At 43.4% G+C, this 20,634-nt stretch overlaps 1 protein-coding gene across 1 annotated transcript in view; it reads left to right on the top strand.

Moving 5' to 3' along the window:
• Positions 1-20,634, top strand: part of DNAH8 (dynein axonemal heavy chain 8) — a 265,848-nt gene that overhangs the window by 141,108 nt on the left and 104,106 nt on the right. The window contains exons 50-58 of the mRNA XM_059699679.1: positions 1,620-1,762; positions 2,195-2,329; positions 2,780-2,902; positions 6,753-6,966; positions 9,950-10,059; positions 14,484-14,647; positions 16,638-16,830; positions 18,493-18,615; positions 20,247-20,377. Coding sequence (XP_059555662.1) covers positions 1,620-1,762; positions 2,195-2,329; positions 2,780-2,902; positions 6,753-6,966; positions 9,950-10,059; positions 14,484-14,647; positions 16,638-16,830; positions 18,493-18,615; positions 20,247-20,377 — 1,336 coding nt within the window. The remainder of the gene's footprint in view (positions 1-1,619; positions 1,763-2,194; positions 2,330-2,779; positions 2,903-6,752; positions 6,967-9,949; positions 10,060-14,483; positions 14,648-16,637; positions 16,831-18,492; positions 18,616-20,246; positions 20,378-20,634) is intronic.

Here is a 20,634-nt window from a genome sequence, read left to right as displayed (position 1 = left end):
CGATCCCACAGCTTCCCTGTTGGAAATGTCAGAGTAAGTAGAGAGTGAGCCAAACAGAAGGGCCCACCAAACAGGAGCCAGCTCACCTGTCTGTAAAAGAAATGCCCTTGAGCTTGGTACCTCTATCCTAACTCCCAGTGCTTCTAAGTCTCAGAGAAGGAAAATCATGCTTCCTAAAAACTGCATTTGCGTCTGATTCTTCCTAAAACTCTGAAATAGCAAAGGTATTTTTTAATGCACAAACTCAAAGAACAGTAGAGTAGACTGCAATAACTTCATATTGAAAGCAAGAAAGCAGGAAGGTAAGTGGCAGTTGATTGAGCACAGGGGCAAAGGTCAGCCCTACACCAGCAGTGGGAAGAGTTACGCAGCAGTGTGGTATATGTCACAGATCCTTCACAGGGCTCAGGCATTGGACCCTGAGGCAAAGGGGGAGGTAAGAACAGGAAGGCTGCTTGTCAGTCTGCTAAAGAAACACGGCTCCAGGTCCTCTTTCCAAAGCCACACTGCTAGACAGCTGCACCGACCCCACGCTGGTCAAGGACTGAAGAATTATTGGTTGGAAAGTGTAAAACACAGGGTTGCCTGGATTTGGGGGACACCAGGCACATTTGAGGGTAGGAGAATCATTTGAAAATGGAGATTAAGTGAAAGTTTATATTTTAAAGGGCCTTTAAAAAGAGACTAAGGTACATGAATTTTTTCCAGCTGGCCATCTTTATCCAGAATGACCAATAATTTTACAGCAGGTGATTAGATTTGGGATGATAAAAAGAAAGTCCAATTCAAAATGCAAACTAAAATTAAATGCATCCTTAAATCTAAGTACGAATTCTCTTAGAATCCAGAGCCCAACCAAAGATGTTCTTTGAAAAGATCAATAACATTGATAAATCTCTCATTAGAGATATCAGGGGAGGAAGAAAAGACATAACTCACTGTTGTCCAGAATGAAAGAGGGAACTCGTGATCACTACAGATCCTACAGACATGAACAAAAATAAGAAATGAATATTAGAAGCAACGTTATGAAAATGTATTTGATAGTTAGTGTAGATGAAATGGACAAATTCCTTGAAAGATAAAAAAACTACCAAGCATCATCAAGAAGAAAATAGATACCCTAAATATTCCTATATCTACTTAAAAATTCTTTTCGCAAAGAAAAGTCCAGGCTCAGATGACCTCATTGGTGAATTCTACCAGATCGTTAAGGGAGAAGTGATATCAGTTTTATAGTTATCCTTTTTATGGTCTTTCCCATCCTCTCAGTGGGTGTGGCTTTCCTACGAGGTACTACACACCTCACTGGTTTCACGTCCAGCTGATTTGTATTGCATTTCAGGCCCAGTCCCTCTGGATGAATAATTTAGCAATTGAAAACCTTTGTAAGAAAGCAAAACAAATTTACCAAATGTCACAGACAGTATATTAGATAAGCAAACATTAGCTTAGATATTAGAGAAGAAGTTAGATAAGCACATATGTTAACATGTTTTAGGAGAGTGTTTTAAATGTTTTTATGATTCTGTTGATTATTTATATCGCTTGCATTTTTGTATTCTGATTACTTTCGAAGAATGCAGTTTTATGAAGATGAATTTTTACTTCTTGTATAGGTGATTGGGAGCACTGGAATAAGAAACTTCAGCCATATTTTTATCCGACTGACAGTATTCCAGAGTATTCATCAATTTTGGTCCCAAATGTTGACAATATTAGAACAAATTTCTTGATAGACACCATTGCAAAACAAAATAAAGTAAGTTGGATAGTTTCTTGGGTGATTGCAAACCATGTAAGAAGGACATCCTTTCCCACACACCACAGATGGAAAAATTAAATTCCAGCGCAACGGGCTGGAGGCAGTGAGAGAAACATGTTCGGGAAATGAAGCCCAGGTCCCAGGATACTCAACTCAATCTCCTCCGCACCGTGGCCCCGCTCACTGAGGACAGTCCTCCCATACCCCGTGGTCCCGAGAATATCCACCCATATTTCCTTCCAGCACGTTCACAGTGCACATTTTACATTCAAATCTTTAACTCAAATAGGATATATTTTTGTGTAGATGTAATTCTAAAAAATGAGTTGTAGTAATTTATAGAATGAAAGCATGGCCACCTGAACCATAAGATATTTAAAACTAAACATGTTATAAACACCTTTTAACATGATTATCCTATGATTTCAGGCTGTTTTGCTCACAGGAGAGCAGGGAACTGCAAAAACTGTAATGATTAAGGCCTATTTGAAAAAATATGATCCTGAAGTACAGTTATCCAAAAGTCTAAACTTTTCATCTGCCACAGAACCAATAATGTTTCAGGTAAAACTCCTCATTTGCTGAATTAATAAACATTAAGTACATATTTTAAGTTGTGGCTATGATATAATGTATATGCATCTAAAACATTGATATATATATATATTAAAAATGATGTTGCATGTTGGCATTCAGCTATTTAACCTCCCTAAGGCTGAGATTAAAGACAAATCCAAATAGCATATTTGGATTAATAACCTGATATTGATTACTAGCCTAAAATTTGGATTAATAGCCTAATATTGAGGCTGAAGCTGGACTTTTGAGTATATCTCTTTTAAAATAAATTCATAATTAACATTCTAATAACTTATTTTTAAAATTCATAATATGTGTTTTAATAATGATATTTATACATATTAAATAGTATTCTACTCTGGAAAATATGCTCATTACTTTTAGAAATGTAGCTTGAGATCTAATGCATGAGACAAACGATTTCCTCTTTTCTAGAGAACAATTGAAAGCTATGTGGATAAGCGAATGGGAAGCACATATGGGCCACCAGGAGGCAGAAAAATGACCGTATTTATTGACGATATTAATATGCCCGTCATTAATGAATGGGGAGACCAGGTATGACTAAAATAGCTCCTATAGGCGCTGACCGGTGGCTCAGTTGGTTGGAGCATCATCCCGCACACCAAAAAGGTTGCGTATTTGATCCTGTCAGGGCACATAAAGGAGGCAATGATTAATGTTTCTCTCTCTCTCTCTCTTTCTCTCTCCATTCCTCTCTTTCTAAAATCAATAAAAACATATGCTCAGGTGAGCATTACACACACACACACACACACACACACACACACACACACACACACATATATCTCCTATAGGTGGTATTGAATCAGTATTTTTAGTTATATATAAAAATGTCCATCGTCTTCATCTTACTAAGCCTAGTAATAATTCTTAGTCTTTTTTGATTTTTCTCGGTTAGAGTTGACATTCCCCCTTCTTGAAATCGCCCTGCGGTTTTCAGCAACACGCCCTCCTGTCTCTCTGGCTGCTTGACTTCATGTTCTGGCTCCTCTCCCATTCCCCAGGGTTTAGCCTTACTCTGCACACGCTCCAAAGGAGTTCTTGACTTAAAAACCACTTGTTTTTTATAACTGTGCCCCACACCACTGTCCTAGTCATGATCCCCTGCCAGTCCCAGAGTCATTCCCTGTTAGAGAAGCTTATTGATGCTGCTAGAATTCTGCATGTTCCTTGTGGGACCCCAACACCTCTCTCCTACCTCCATGCACTGCCTTATCAGCAGCCTCCACCTGGAGTGGCCTGGACCCATCCCATCCCACCCCCTACGGTTCACCCCAGACGACACCACTGGGGTGTCTGTGCTCAGGTCTGTGCTCACCCTGAGAATAATGCCGACAGCCCTGCCCGCTCCGACCTCATCTCCCACCTCCCCATGCCTTCCTGTGGGTCCCGGGAAGCCACAGTTCATCACAGAATTCACTGTAAATGTGACTTCTCTGAACTTGCCCTTCACCTCTTGCTTAGATGGGAACCCAGGCGCCGCTTTCCCTGCAGGCTTCTCAAGCTGAACCCAGGCCTGGAGGTGAGGGGATGTTCTCCTTGCTTCTCACTGCCCTCCCCCTGAAAGCCCGGCAGGCTATCAGCCCTCTCTCCCTGCAGGGCTCAGTTCCCGATCTCTGTCACGCGCTCCAGTACTGTCCCTGTCACGGGGGCGCAGCCGCAAGGGTGTGCCAGCTGTGCCGTCCACAGGGACTCGCACTTCAAAGGGTCCTGCACATGGTTTAATGCTCTGTTGTCACCATCTCAAAATTCTTAATAAGGAGTCTTTTGAATAAGGAGCCTTGCATTTTCATTTTGCCCTGGGCCCTGCAAATTATGCAGCCTGCTCTCTTAACTCTTGGTGATGCCAGCACCGACATACATGATCTTGGCCTCTTCGTTCCTTGACCTGGCCTCCCCACAGAGCATGCCTTCCACCCTGTCTGAATGACTCCTTCCTGCGGCCATGCTCTACACCTTGTCATCAGTGCAAAATCCCTCCTTATCGCAGTTGCAAGCGTTTTATTCTCTGACCACCACATCCACTCTGCGGCTTGGTCCCTCTCCTGACTCCAATGGAGCTATCATCCATTTTTCCTACCATCAGTAAACTGTCCCCCATTTCCTCTAATTCCCTCGCTTCTTTTCCCAGCTGAAGTTCTACGATCCATCATTGCAATCACTGTAACATACACCCTCTGCCTTAACCACCTTAAAGCCCTGTTAAAACTTAGTTTGCTCTCCTTCCAACCCTATCTATGCAGCTAAATTTGACTGGAGAAAACCACACCTGGTTTCATTTTAAAATCATGATCACAACCCGGCTGTCATGGCTCAGTGGTTGAGCATCGACCCATGAACCAGGAGGTTAGGGTCTGATTTCTGGTCAGAGTGCATGCCCAGGTTGCCATCTTGATCCCCAGTGGGGGGTCGGGGGAGTGCAGGAGGCCGCCAATCAATGATTCTCTCCCGTTCAGTTGGGTTCCATAGACCTCTCAGCAGCTCCTATAAGGCAGTGATGGCGAACCTATGACACGCGTGTCAGAGGTGACACGCGAACTCATTTTTTTGGTTGATTTTTCTTTGTTAAATGGCATTTAAATATATAAAATAAATACCAAAAATATAAGTCTTTGTTTTACTATGGTTGCAAATATCAAAAAATTTCTACATGTGACATGGCACCAGAGTTAAGTTAGGGTTTTTCAAAATGCTGACACGCAGAGTTCCAAAGGTTCGCCATCACTGCTATAAGGTGAGGAGAGTGGAAGCATATTTAGATATCATCAATAAACTGAAGAGTCCCTGCATTTCAGGCTCATTTATCCAATTAGGAATGTCTAGTTGGATCTCAAACTTACCATGTCCTCTCCAAAGCCAAATTCCTGTTACTCCCTAAACCTGCTCTTCCAACAGTGCTCTCCATCTCAAAAAATAGCAACACCATTCAGTCTTTCAGGGAATCATGTTGGCTCTATCTTCAAACTATACCCAAGATTTATCCATTCCATTGCCAATATCTGTGCAAACTATTCTCTCTCTTCTTGACCATTACAGATGTCTCCTCAGTGCTTCCGTTTCCTTTGCCCCTCTCAATCTATTCTCAAATCAGTTAAAATGTGAGCCATATCAGGACACAATCCTCTGCTCAAAATCCTCCATGAGACGCATAGAATATGCGTGCCAAAATTCTTACCGGGACGCAAAGGCCCTATCCCGTTTGACCTCACCTCCCCGTGACTCTGCTCCAGCCACATTTATTGAGCCTTGTACACACTGGATATGATGTTCGCTCAGCACCTCATTTTACTGTTTACTCTGCCTGCAATGCTCTTCCCCTAGATATTTAAGTGGTTTCCTTTCTCATGTCCTTTAAGTCTTTCCTTATATGTTTTGAGAGCCGGAGCCTCCCCTACTCCCCATATTCAGCTATACCTCTGAGCACTGCCTATTTCCTTTCTCTGCTTCATTTTTTTCAAAAAAGACTTATAATATACTATTATATATATATATTTTCTCTCCCACTACTAGAATGACAGGGATGTCTGTCTATGCTACCAGGCACACAGAAATCATTCATTAAATGTTTGTTAAAGGAAAGACTGCTATATTTGAGGTGCTTGTGTGCCCAGATTGTGAGATACCCAGTAGGAATTTAGACACAGAGGTGTGGAGCTTAGGAACGAACCTGAAGGTGGGGTTCCAGAGTTGAGATTCTCCAGGGTATAGAGTTGATATGGCATCCTCTGAACAGTGGGAAGAGAAGAGGAGGATGGAGCGCTATGGAACAGTTACATGTGAGGGACAGGTGGAAAATGGTGCGTGGGATGCTACCCAAGTCATTAGATGAACCTGGAAAGAACTGAGCCCCTGAAACCAAGAGCGGGAACATTTTTTAGTAAGGAGGGAGTTGTAGCAATGTTAGAGGCTGCAGGAAAGATAAGGTGAGGATGCAAAACCCAAACCCAAACATTCAGTGATAAAATTTTGAAAGCTCAGAAGTAAAACCATCCCACATCCTGATGTAAGTATTTTGAAGTGTTGAATTTTGAGTATGAAAGATATGTATAGTAAAACTTGCAACTTGAGTACTACTGCAATTGTGCCAGATATTCCATAATTCATTTATGGAATGAATTAATACACATTAAGTGTATTTGGAAATGAGTTTTATCAATGTGATGAGGAGCAGATTGGACTTGCACCAGACACGTTTAACTTATGGTTTAGATTTCATGGGTGATGGGTTAAGCCGAGTAACCTTGAAGGTGGTCATTAGCATTTACAAACCCTTCATTGATAAGAGTTGAATATTTTCTTTTAATCTCATCTGTACTAATTTTATAGGAGCTATGGAGGACCATGATTGTGAGATGTTACTAAAATAGTGTGTATAACATTTCAGATAACTAATGAGATTGTGCGACAAATGATGGAAATGGAAGGCATGTACAGCTTGGATAAGCCTGGAGACTTCACTACTATTGTTGATGTACAGCTCATAGCAGCAATGATCCACCCTGGAGGGGGTCGAAATGACATTCCACAGCGTTTAAAAAGACAATTTACTGTGTTTAATTGCACATTGCCTTCCAATGCTTCAATAGACAAAATTTTTGGTATGACTCTTCTTGGTGTTTAATTTTTTAATTGCATACATAATGGACATAGACCATGCAAAACCTTCTTTAAGAGATAAAAGGCTCTGTGTGAAGTGGGGATTAAGTATGTGAGATAGAGGGCTAAGTACCAGAAAAGAGGGGAGTAAATACTAAGAAGAATGTTTATAGCCCCTGTTAAGACTCAGGAATATTTAGAAATAGCCTTGTTAAAGGTTGGCTTAGAGATAAGCAAATCTTTGTGCTTTGGTTTTCTTGGCATGACTAATAAGAGGAATTTGGGCTGAGTGACTGCACATTGATCATAGGTTAACAATATAATATACCGAAGTCAAATGTAGCAGTTTGCTATGTTAATAAAGAAGAAATTTTTAGTGCCAAATTTAGGTTCACATTAAACTATACCATCAAAAGTTATGTTTGTGAAGACATACAAGAGAAACAGACTCATGAATATGTGGACATTAATTATTTGACATGGCAGGTACTGTAGATCAGAAGGGAAAGGCATTTTCAATGGGTGGTTCTGGGATATTTACTAATTCTTATGGGAAAATCACTGAAATTGGACCCCTACTTCACACCAAACATAAAACCAATACAGATAGATTAAAGATCTAAATATGGACATCAAAGCTTATAAAACATTTGGAAGAAAATAAAGGAAAATATCCAAATGACCTCTGTGTAGGAAAGAACTGTTTAAATGAGACTCAGAAAGCATAAGCCGTAGGGGAAAAGGATGACAAACTTGCCTAGGTTAAGAACTGTGGTTCCTCTAAAAATCTGCATTAATAGAGTAGAAAAACAAGAAAGTGGAAGAAAAAAAATTTCAACCCATATAACAAAACAAAAAAAGTTAGTATTCTGAATATTTAAGGAAATCGTATGAATCATTAAGAGAAAAGCAAACCACCCAATATTAAAATGGGCAATAAAAAACCAGTACTTTAAGAAAAGGTAACCAAGTAGCAAGTAAACAAGTGTAAAGGTGATAAGCATGAATATTCAGGAAGATGCAAATTTAGAGCACCAAGGAAATGCCACATCATACCGCTAGATTTGTAAAAATGAAAAATTCTGACAAAATCAGGCATTGGTGAGAACACGAAGCAACTGGGCCTCTCGTCCCCAGCTGGCCGAGAGCAGTTTGCCGCCAGCCCTGTGGGGGGGGGGTGGGGTGGGGGGGGTGGGGGGGGGTTAGACGCTGGTTCTGGAGAAGCAGCCCTTGGCCACACCCCCAGCAGGTCCACTTCCGGCTGTGTAAGAGTTCATCATTGTTTTCCTTTATGGTGTGTGCTCTCTGAGTCTCACTTGGGAAGTTCTTTCCTCCCCAGACGTCATGCAGACGGTCTCCTGTATTTCTCCCCAAGCATTGCATAGCTTTGCCTCCCGTGTTTAAGTCCTCCACCCACCTGTAATTGATTTTGCATCTGTGCCCCGGAACAATGTTCATGATAGCAAAAGCCTTGAAGTAAGCCCCATATTTATTGACGATAAAATCGGATAAATAACTTGCCGCATAGGTACACAGTGTAATGCCACACAGCAGCAAATATGAGCACATACAGCTACATGGGTCAACATGGATAAAGCTCAGAAGTAGCATGTTGAGTGAAATAAGCAAGTCACCAAGGAATACATGATTCTATGAAATTAAGTTTCAAAAATTAGGGTTAAAAAAAGTTAAAGTTTGGAAAAAATACATGGCAAAGCCATAAAGAAAAGCTAGTTATGGTTCTCACCAAGTCGGAGTGGTGGCTACCTCGGGGAGAAGGGAGGGAGAGGGATGGACAAATGGGCTTCCAGTGTCCCGGGCCCTGTGGTGTCTCTCGGCTTAGTGGTCTGTATGTGAGCATTTGCCACACTATTTGATACGCTCTTCAATGTGATTACTATTGAAAGTTAAATGTGGAAACAAGCCAGAAATTGAGGCTCAGAAAAGAGAAATAACTGCCCAATCAGGGCTGTGTGGCCTGCGTAGGGCAGGAGCATGGTGCTAATCCTGATTTTGGATTCCAGACCCCATGCTCCCCACAGAACGCGTGTCCCACCGGAAGCTGGAGACCCAGAACCAGAGGATTTCAGGAAGCAAAGGGCCTTCCGGCCTCTGGCACCAGCAGCCATGACTTTGGAGGGCAGTTCCATGTTCCCTCCAGGCTGCTCTTCTTCGAGCTGTGTGAACGAAGCCCAGTTTCTTTAGCTCCCCCCACCCCCACCCCCTTGTCACCTGCTCTGAACCTCCCAACAGCGATTCACATTCATATTCCCCTGAAAACACCCTGCTCAGCACTGAGCACGTCACGCAGTGTGCCGTCTCCCTGGGGGGAAGAGAGCACCCCGGTTTTGCAGTCTGAACCCCAAACATTCTAACCCTACAACGTACCCTTCCCGAGGGCGGTTATGTCGCACTGTCTGTGCTGGGTGTGTTCCGGGAGCCACGAGAGGACCAGCCCAGGCCCGGGCGTTGGCTGACCGCAGGTCTGGAGAGGTGGGTGCCGAGTCCATGTCTTTCAACAACCTCTCCGCTGACCGTGAGCAATTGCTTTGCCTGCCTGGGCCTGGGCTGTTCCCCTGCAGGATGAGGGAAGTGGTTTCTAAGTCCTTTGCCAGCTTCCTACGCCCCAGGACCCAGGATGAGTGCTGTCCTACAGGCTTCGAGCCAGGCTACATGGGTTCAAATCTCAGATTCGCCCACAGGCCGTGTGACTGTGGGCCAGTCCTGAACCCATATTAACATGGGAAGAATAATAATGTCTGCCTCAGATTCTTTCTCAGAGGATGTTGGGAGGGTGAAATGAGCGAGTCCATATAAAATGCTCAGCCTGCTAAGCTTCCCAGGCCCACTGCTGACTTTGTTGAGAAATTCTTAACACCGCCTCGTCAGTCTTGTAATGATTTATTCTCAGGGATAAACATGCACCTTATAACCTTTTAATGAGCTTGCACCTTTAATCTTGTGTGGGTGTGTGTATTTTTTCAGGAATTATTGGCTGCGGATACTTCGATCCCTGTAGAAAGTTCAAACCTGAAATATGTGAGATGATTTCAAGTCTAGTTTCCGCGGGCAGAGTGCTGTGGCAGTGGACTAAGGTACCGTTGTCTGTGGTCAATAATAAAAACACGTCAAGTGTGATCCAGCCCAGTTCTCACGCGTGGCCCGCGAAGTTATCACGTTACATGTGGTCATGCCGCTTTGTGCAGGACAAACTAGGTGCTCAAAGAGATTTAGGACGCCTTTTCCTCCCAGGCAGCGCATGTGCTGATGGAATGATGTTTTCCATATGTATGAGGTAGTGCTATGAACCAGCTATGACACCCAAGAGAAAGTAGAATTTTGCTGAAATGAAAACACTGCTTTTCCACTTGTTACTTTGATTTGTAACTCTCTGAATGTCTGTCTCCCCCCCAGACATCCCCCCACTCCCCCACTCCCCACCCCCACTCCTCTCAAACTATGTCAGACCCAGATATTTACTGACTGAGTGAATACTTGGGTTTCCAGATATTCTTAGCTAACCCAAACTGGTGTGTTCCTCAGAGGTGGAGCATGAGTTAGTAAATGGATGGAAATGTACTTAAAAATAGGCTAGATTTCAATACACAAGTCAGGGACCTACGTAAAGCTCAGCAGACCTGTGCCTGTCACCAGATGGCTTAGGCAGACTTATGAAAAAGCAATTAAGTGTAGGTCTGCGATAAAAACAAAGTTGATATGTTTGCCAGAAAATGGCAGAGATGAGAATTAGTTGTCATAGTTCACTATCCATTCTTTTTTTTTTTAAAATATTTTATTGATTTTTTACAGAGAGGAAGGGAGAGAGATAGAGAGTTAGAAACATCGATGAGAGAGAATCATCGATCAGCTGCCTCCTGCACATCTCCTACTGGGGATATGCCCGCAACCCAGGTACATGCCCTTGACCAGAATCGAACCTGGGACCTCTCAGTCCGCAGGCCGACACTCTATCCACTGAGCCAAACCGGTTTCGGCCACTATCCATTCTTTAGGCCATTTACACACATCTGTGCGGAAGCTACGTCCTGGGGACACCGAGGGCCAGCCTCTCCGATTCCGGGGCGGGCTCAGGGATTCCAGAGACAGAATTCTCAGGAAGTGGGTGTGTCTCATGAAATGCTCCTGCACACAGCCGCCCCTCCCCCAACCCCCGTCAGCACAGGGCCTTTGCACGTGCTGTTCTGCCTCTTGTAAAGAAACTCCTACATGAATGGCACGGTCTGAGTGTCTGAGAATTTTCAGTGCTAAGACCCATCTGTTTTCCAGTGGGGCTATTGCTCAATTTAATGTGCCTTAGACACATTTTTATGAAAAGCTTTGGTCTTCCTGGTATCTTTCTGTCGAAGCTCCTCTTGTTATCTGACCGTTTAGTGCAGTGATGGCGAACCTATGACACGCGTGTCAGAGGTGACACGCGAACTCATTTTTTTGGCTGATTTTTCTTTGTTAAATGGCATTGAAATATATAAAATAAATATCAAAAACATAAGTCTTTGTTTTACTATGGTTGCAAATATCAAAAAAATTTCTATATGTGACACGGCACCAGAGTTAAGTTAGGGTTTTTCAAAATGCTGACACGCCGAGCTCAAAAGGTTCGCCACCACTGGTTTAGTGGCTTCACTTCCTCACCTTTCGTTGCCTCGTTAACCCACTGTGCACAAGCTTTCACTTCCACTGCTCTCAGCAGGGTCGCCCAGGAACTCGGTGTTGCCATAGCTAAAGGCTGATGTCTTCTTCCTCTTACTTGACTCTCCGCAGCATTTGACATAAATGGTCCCTAAGCACTCTCTTCACTCGGCTTCAGAGGGAGCTCATCCACTCGGTTTGCTTCCTCTGCCATTGGCTACCTTTCCTAAGCCCCTTCTCCACCCCCTCCAAGTATTGGGTGCACTCGATCTGGATGCCGGACGTGGTTTCTGTCCCAGTCTTTTATATATATATATATATATATTTAATTGATTTCAGAGAGGAAGGAAGAGGGAGAGAGAGATAGAAACATCAATGATGAGAGAGAATCATTGATTGGCTGCCTCCTGCACGGGATCTAGCCCGCAACCCGGGCATGTGCCCTTGACCAGAATTGAACCCAGGACCCTTCAGTCCACAGGCCAACGCTCTATCCACTAGGGCTCTGTCTCAGTCTTTACCCCGAATCTCATCTGGCCTCGGGGCTCGGAACACCTCTCTGTGCTGATGGCGTCAACATCAGGACCTGCATCCCAGCCTCGCTGCTCGGATCCAGACCTATTTCTAAGTGCTGAGTCGACGTCACCATTTCGATATCGAACAACCATCTCAAAGTTAGCATGTCCGAACAGAACTCCTGATTGTCCTTAAATGTGCCCCTTCCCAGCCTTATGCATCTCAGTTACCAGCAACAACCGTCCTGCTCCCCGGGCTGAAAACTGGCCCACCCTCCACTTGTCTTTCCATCCCCTGATTCCAGCTGCAAGTCTCAGGACCTGCTTTCACAATGTGCCCCCCGCTGAGAGCTTAGAGCCACCTCGCTGTGAGCCCTGATGGGGGTTTCCGTCACCTGCCCGGACCACGCAGCACCTTCCTAGCCAGCCTCCTTGCTTGCCCTCCTTGAGTCTGTCCTGCCACAGTCCTGAGACGTTTTTACAGGAAGTAACCCAGAGAGCCTTCCTCCTCCTCAAAAGCACTAGTAGGTTCCCAGTCACATTCACAGCGAAAGCCACCGCCTGGCTGGGGCTGTGCCCTCGCCCTGAGCTGGCCTTGCTCACCTGTCTCCCTCCCACCTTCTGCTCCAGCCATGACGCCTTTCTCCACCTCGGAGCCAGGACACTTCATGTGACTGATTATCATCCTCCTGACCTTCATTTCCTCCAAAGTGCCTGCCCGGGGCCTCATCTCGGGCATTCTCTGTCTCAGGACTCCATTTTTTTCTAACCACGATTTATATCATTATTGTTTGTTTACCAATATGCTTATTTCCTACGTATTGTTGGCTTCCCACCAGATGGAGAGCTCCCTGAGGGCAGCAGACCTAGCGGTCTCGTTTACTGGGTGTCTTCCCAGGGTAGTGGGAGGTGCTCAAACATTGTCACTGAAAAATAAGTAAGTCTTCCTCCTCTGCCCACCCCCAGATAAACAGCCTTCTTTATCTATATTTTTTCAAATCCCCCGTCTTCACAAAACACACTTTTAATCCACTCGCTGTGCTTCGCTTCACCTTCATAGAACTTAACGTAGCTCTAAAGCAGAAGCAGGTCCGAAAAGAAGGAAGTTGACATAAAATTAAAGGGAGGCACCAGAAGAGAAGGAAAGAAGCAAGTTCATAAATGAGCAGCAGAGGGGAAGGAAGGCACTTGCCTAGTTCCCTTTAATGGCCACTCCAGTGGCTGATGGCTGTCTTTTCCAGCAAAGAAGGAAAAGCAGCATGCCCATGGCCTTGTCCCTTTATTTCTGCATATCTGTAACATAAGTGTATGGTTTACATTTTCGCTCGGCATGGAATTGAGCAAAGAGGGAAAGAACACTTCTCTTCATTCCCTCTCCTTTGCTACCTGCTGTTTTTACTTCCACTGTGAATTAGCCTGTGAAAATCGTTCTCCAAACTCAATGGGGGGGACTAGTTCAACAAAGAGAGGGCTCATTCCACGAGGGAGCGGAAGGGAACTTGTGCTCCTGAACGCATCCTGTGGAAAGTCTGCTCTGTTTCTCCAGAATTATAGCTCCGCTTTGGAAAGCGATGCTGACGATGCCAATACACTCTCCTCATGGCCAGCAGTGCCCCCCACACCTGCTACACCTCAAGTGTATCCCCACCTGGTCATGGTTACAGCTGTGCCTGTTTAGATTCTACAAGTTGGTAGGAATAATAAGTAAATTAGTGTTCAAACAAACAAAACCCAGGAACACCACCTAGTACTAACAGCTGCACATCAGACTATATGCCTGCCGATTTATTCCAGGTGTGCAGACATATGAGCGCCTGTGGACTGAGCCTGGGTCCCCTTTGTGGAACTTAGATTTCAATATACAGATGTACATGTGGAAATACAAGCTCATGAAGGCCCCTGATCAGACAGTCTATAGAACATAATCATTGTTGACTTGAGAAGTGAACCTGGTGACCAGCTCACACCGTGTTTTGTTAAGACCTATTTCCGAATAACACTAATGAGGTAATAATGACCAGGAATGCTTATTCTGACAACTCACATCGTTTTTAAGAAGTCAGGGGAAGTGACTTGTTCAAAGCCAGCTAGTGGTGGTAGAACGGGCTGGAATCTGTGTCCCGTATGTCATGCTTGAATCCCTCCCATTCAAGGGCTTATGCTCCTTTACATTCTGTGGTGGTTTATGTGTTCTCTCCATCAACGCTAATGAAAATATAAACTTAACGTTGGTTTAATGCTCAGCCTATTTAATTTAAAATAGGACTTGTGAAATAAAATAGTTCTAAAAACACTTCTACTTTTAGTTTATCAGAAAAGTGAATGAGTATCACTCTTTTGTTTTTTATCTCTAGGTGAAGATGCTGCCAACTCCTTCTAAATTTCATTACATTTTCAATCTTCGAGATCTTTCCAGAATTTGGCAAGGGATGTTAAACATAAGAGCTGATGAGTGTAATTCGGTCTCTGTTCTCCTGTCACTTTTCAAACACGAGTGCAACAGAGTCATTGCAGACAGGTGTGTATCACAGTGCCTGGGTTCAATGTTCTATGTCAAAGTTTATACAGTCACCCTCACGGTTTGGCTCACTGGATAGAGTGTCGACCTGTGGACTGAACGGTCCCGGATTTGATTCTGGTCAAGGGCTCTCACCTCACTTTCAGACTTGATCCCCAGCCCTGGTCTCCAGCGATGTCTCCAGACAAGGTCGGGCACATGTGGGAGGCAAACAATCCATGTGTCTTTCTCACATTGATGTTTCTCTCTTTGTGTCTCTCCTTCTCCCTTCCACTCTCTAAAAATCAATGGGAAAATATCCTCTGGTGAGGATTAAAAACAACAATAAAAGTGTATACAATAGATTAACTCCTGCATTGACTGCTCAAATCAGTAGAATAAGGAGTACTGAGTCAGTAGAGCAAGGAGGGGTGAATCAGTAGAGTAATGAGTAGTGAGTCAGCGGAGTAATGAGTAGTGAGTCAGTGGAGTAAGGAGTAGTGAGTCAGTGGAGTAAGGAGTAGTGAGTCAGCGGAGTAATGAGTAGTGAGTCAGCGGAGTAAGGAGTAGTGAGTCAGCGGAGTGAGGAGCAGTGAGTCAGCGGAGTGAGGAGTAGTGAGTCAGCGGAGTGAGGAATAGTGAGTCAGCGGAGTGAGGAGTAGTGAGTCAGTGGAGTGAGAAGTAGTGAGTCAGTGGAGTGAGGAGTAGTGAGTCAGTGGAGTGAGGAGTAGTGAGTCAGCGGAGTGAGGAGTAGTGAATCAGTGGAGTAATGAGTAGTGAGTCAGCGGAGTAAGGAGTAGTGAGTCAGTGGAGTAAGGAGTAGTGAGTCAGTGGAGTAAGGAATAGTGTCTTAGTTTTCTCTGGGGCTTCTGAATCATCGATGCCGTTTCCCACCTGCTGGTCGCCTTGAAAAGATTGCTGTGTCACATTCAAAGGACATCTTTTTAAATCACCACATTATAAGAGAGTTGGTAACATTCAGAGGCAAATTTTAGTTACTTACATTTTCTAAAAAATTGGAGCTCTGTGTAAGTTTGGGGTAAAATCTGGTACATAAACTCAGTCCTCATTCTGAGCCCCTGTCCCCCTCTGTGAAACGTGGAGGATAACGTCAGTCTTACCAAGTTGCAAAGGCCACCAGTGCCTCACACAGGTGACATTTGTCCAGTGTCAGTCCCCATCCTCCTCTCTTCCCCCTGATTCCTTAAGTCTGAAAAGGACCTTCATGCACTGTGTGCCCACAAACCCAGAAAGAGGATGCACGCCCACACTGACTGTCACTTCTGCACTCTTATTGCAAGTTTTAGGGACTTTTGACCTCACCCAGTTGACGCACCTGTATTGTTAAACAAAACAATTATTCACGACACTGGTTAAAGCGACTGTCGTGATAGCAGAGGGACTGCTGCCAGAGTGGCTTTACAATAGTGGGCAGAGGCTCAACTCCAAAAACAAAAAGGAAAAAGTGGGAGTTTATAGGCAACGAACCGGGGGGGGGGAGGTCGGCAGGTGGAAAATCAGCAAGAGGAAACCTCAGGTATAGGGGAATTCTGGCTAAACGGACCTAAGTAGGATTCTTGCAGGCCAGGAGATCACATGTTACCCCAGGGGGATGAAGGAGAATGTGGAATTTGGTCACACACGAGGGTGATCAGATATTGGGGGTGGAGGATTCTGGCTAAATGTACTTAACAAGATTTGTGCTAAAATCGGGTGATGCAGAGAAGGGCATGGAAGTACCAAAGCTGAGGGAAGAGTATTCAGAGGAGCCTAAGTTTGGTCAAGGAGGGACTCTCCCCGTCAGTATTTTCTGTAAGTAACGCTGTGAATGTTACAACTCTGTGAGCTGGGTTAGGCCCTTCTTATCAGAAGGCAGAACAGAGTGTTTCCCTTTTCTGACGTGATGGAGGTGCGGGATGGGGCCAGAGGAGGTGGATAGGGGTCGAAACCACGCTCGGTGAGGAAAGATGCCTCCATGGTTTGCATTTTTACTCCTGGACTCTTCTTGCAGATTTGTAATGCCTGAGGACGAGCAGTGGTTCAATGCACATATTGTTCGTGCAATTGAAGAAAATATCAACTCGGAGGTGATATCGTATATTCATCCTGAGCCATACTTTGTAGATTTTCTCCGTGAGATGCCTGAACCGACTGGTGATGAACCTGAAGACAGTATATTTGAAGTGCCCAAAATCTATGAACTGGTATTTATTTTCACCTTTAAAGAGAATTTTTGAGGACCACTCACTTAACTAGAAATTTCTCCCTATATTGGAGCCTTGCCATGGAGTCACTGTAACTTCTACATTAGTTATCAGTTGTGAGTCATGTCATCATACACAAAGTGTAAAATATTTCTTTCAATTAAATTTAGCAGTGATCCCATGAAAGTTAGGTACAAGACAAGGATGCTTGATCTTATCACTATTATTTAATACTAGAGGCCTGGTGCACAGATTTGTGCATGGGTGGGGTCCCTCGGCCTGGCTGGCAATTGGACTGATGGGGGCGGTCTCGCCCAGTCCCGATTGGGGTCAGTCGAGGCCGGCCAGCCGGCCTGGGGGAGGGACTGTGGGAGGTTGGTCGGCCCAGGGAGGTTGTCTGTGGGAGCACACTGACCACCAGGGGGCAGCTCCTGTGTTGAGTGTTTGGTTGACCAGTCGTAACGGTCACTTAGGCTTTTATATATATAGAATTAGTTTGAAAGTTCTAGGCACTGCAACAAAATGGCAAAAAGAAAATGGATGTAATTATCAGATGGGAAAAAAAACCCAAAATACCATTTACTTGCAGGTGATATGATTATCTCTTCATATAAACCAAGAGAATTTAAAATCTCTTTTAAATGCTAAGAGTTCAGTAAGATGACCAAGTATGACATAAATATAAAACTCAGGAACTATCCTCAATACCAGAGGTTAGCAAATTATAGTCTATGGGCCACCTCCAGCTGACTGCCTGTGTTTTGTTAGATTTGTGAGCTAAGAATGATTTTTACATTCTTAAGTGGGTGGGGGGGAAACCAAAAGAATAAGAGCATTGTGTCACGTGAAAATTATACAGACTTGAAGCACAAGGGTTCATAATACAGTGGTTTTTGGGACACAGCCACGCCCACTTGTTTATAAATGTCTGAGAGCTTTCACAGGACAGGAGCGGAGCTGTGAGTAGCCTCCAGGGACCACACGGGCCCCAAAGCCTACAATAGTTACCATCTTTCCCTTCATAGAAAAAGTTTGCCAACTCTTGCTAAAAATCACAAGATAGAAAATGTAGCATAAAAGTATTTTACTCAACAGCAAAAATATGTAAAATACCTAGGAATTAACATGATAAAACTCTACTTGGTTGAATGACCCATCAGGCTTCCTAAATTAATGCATAGGTTTAATGAAGTTTGAAATAAGACTCCAAAGGGATGCGAAGCAATTCTGGAGTGCATGTGGATCAAGAAGTAAACGGGGAGGAACAATTTGCAAAGCAAATACGTGAATATTTATCTCAGAACAATTTGACTACATAAAGAATGTGAAGCCTCTGTATATTTTTTTTAAAAAAATGCATAAACAATATTAAAAAGCAAATAAAAACTGAAAAAGTATATTTGTTACATTCCAACCTTCATTACCGTGGGGAGGAGTGGATGCTGGGGTTTTTGAAGGCAAAAGTCAGAAATAATTTCATATTGGAAAGTTGGGTTTCAGGCCCCTGAAAATGGAAATAATTAAAAGTCAACTAACCCATGACAAATTTTTAGAAATGCAATAGGTTTTTTAAAAAGTTGGAATTGCTTCGGAGTGTCTTTACAGTTGATACTGTTATAAATTTTGGACCTTACCTGTATTTTCCTCTCTTCCCACCCATAGGTGCCATCCTTTGACTTTCTGTCTGAAAAGCTCCAGTTTTACCAGAGGCAGTTCAATGAAATCATTAGAGGGACATCTCTTGATCTGGTCTTTTTTAAAGATGCGATGACTCATCTTATTAAGGTTCTAACTGTGGACTAGTTACTGACATGAACAGAGCATGTAAAAGCTTAGTAAACTGCACAGATAAACCTCTTGAGAGAATAAATATATAGTATCCAGCAGCATATAGAAAGAGTGGACTTATTCACTGTCTCCGAAAACAAAGGCTTAATTAGAAACCCCTTATTTGAATCCACCCGTATGACAGCAGATGTTTCTCCAGGGCAAATTGATGGGTTTTGTGTTCAGAGCTTTTGACGCACTGAGTCAGTTTTACCTTCCTAGACAGTGTGCTGGAGAACCCTGTGAAGAAATATTCCCTCCTTAAATCATATTTTGACATAATGGGAATTCTGTTCCTCGTAGAGGAAAAGTTGATGCTTTTAAAATGTCCATCTCATGACAGGCTTACAGATGAGGGGCCGACAGATGGGGAAAGGGAGAAGGAGGGAATTAGGGCTGATGGAAAAGCAGAATCCAACTAGAGGCAGCATCGAGGAGAAGGGTGGTTTGGGCCAAGTCTGGGAGGCTACAGAGAAGAGTTGTTTATTTGTGTAATTTGTAGATCAAAAAGGAGTTTCTCTAGAAGTCAGAACACTGAGCAGAAAGGTGATAAAGAGGAAGCATGTAACTGTTTATCATACAGGCTGGGGAAAAAGTAGGGTTACAGTTGTGAGTATGTGAAACAGAGTTTATTCTTGTGTTATTGTTTATTCATTTGGGCATTATTTTCCATTCGAACAACTGTCCAGTTGTTGTCTGCAAAGTTGGTGAATTTCTAGAAGCCTAGGGCTGCTTCTCATTCGACAAGTAATTCTCAAATACCCTTGTGGCTAGTTCCTGGGGGCCTGGGACTGTGTTCTAGGGGCAAAATCTATAAGAGATTAACGTATTTTAAAATATAATGATAGAATTAATACATATCAAGGTGTCATTACTGATCTGACATCTATAGGCTTGCACTTAAAAATTATTTTTAGTGGTGATAATGAATTTAGTGATCCATCTAGACTTTTTCCTCGCGGTGACATTAAGGTAAAAGGCAGCTTTTCAGCAGTGTCTGCCATTGGCCTGCATTAGATCTGAACCACTTGTTCTCACTGAAGAAATCAACCACAAGAAAAGCAACACCAGACTAGAAAGGCTGTGTCTCTCATTCTGCTTCTACAAATGCCTTTCTGTCCCCATTGCAAGTAGAATTCCGATACTTCTGAAGAATTTTCTTTGGGAGAGATATGATAGAGGTAGTATTCATGGGAGAGCTAGCTGTCTAGTAAGTCAGGTGTTAGACTGGTGAGTAATAAGCCAGTGAATCTACACTTGGTGCAGATCGGCAAGTGCAGCTCCACCATCCATTCATTTGAAAAGTAAAAAGAAAACAAAAATTCACACAAACACAGAATAGTTTTGAAATAGGACAGGAAAGATCATTTGGTCTGTTTTTCATGATGAAAATCTAGATGGGCAGGGAAATAATTTGAGTCAAATAAATCAACATGAACTTTAATTTTTGACATTCTGAGATAGATCATAAAAAGAAAAGGTTTAATATAATCTGGAAGTATATGGTCAAATCTTGGGCCCATTTAGTGCAAGGATAGGACAATAGTTGAATTCTATTTTCAAATAAATTCTATGTTATTTCAAAACAGATTTCACGAATAATTCGAACATCATGTGGCAATGCACTGCTGGTGGGTGTTGGTGGCTCAGGAAAACAAAGCCTGTCGAGACTGGCCTCTTTCATAGCCGGGTATCAGATATTCCAGATAACGTTAACCAGGTAAGAAAACGTAAAACAGACAACATGTTTTTCCACTGAGCCAAACCGGTTCCGGCATCAACAACATGTTTTTCTATAGTTAATTTCTCTGGGGTATGAAAAGTGGTATCCAACAGTCACCATGTCAAAACTCTCAGTGGAGCTCAGCTGGTGTGGCCCAGTGTTGAGTGTCCACCTATGAACCAGGAGGTCAGGGTTTGATTCCAAGTCAGGGCACATCCTGGGTTGCGGGCTTGATCCCCAGTGTTTGGCGTGCA

This window comes from Myotis daubentonii, chromosome 6, assembly GCF_963259705.1.
Source record: "Myotis daubentonii chromosome 6, mMyoDau2.1, whole genome shotgun sequence".
NCBI lineage: Eukaryota > Metazoa > Chordata > Mammalia > Chiroptera > Vespertilionidae > Myotis > Myotis daubentonii.
Note: the sequence above shows the minus strand (reverse complement) of the source record. Positions and strands in the feature narration are given on the sequence as shown.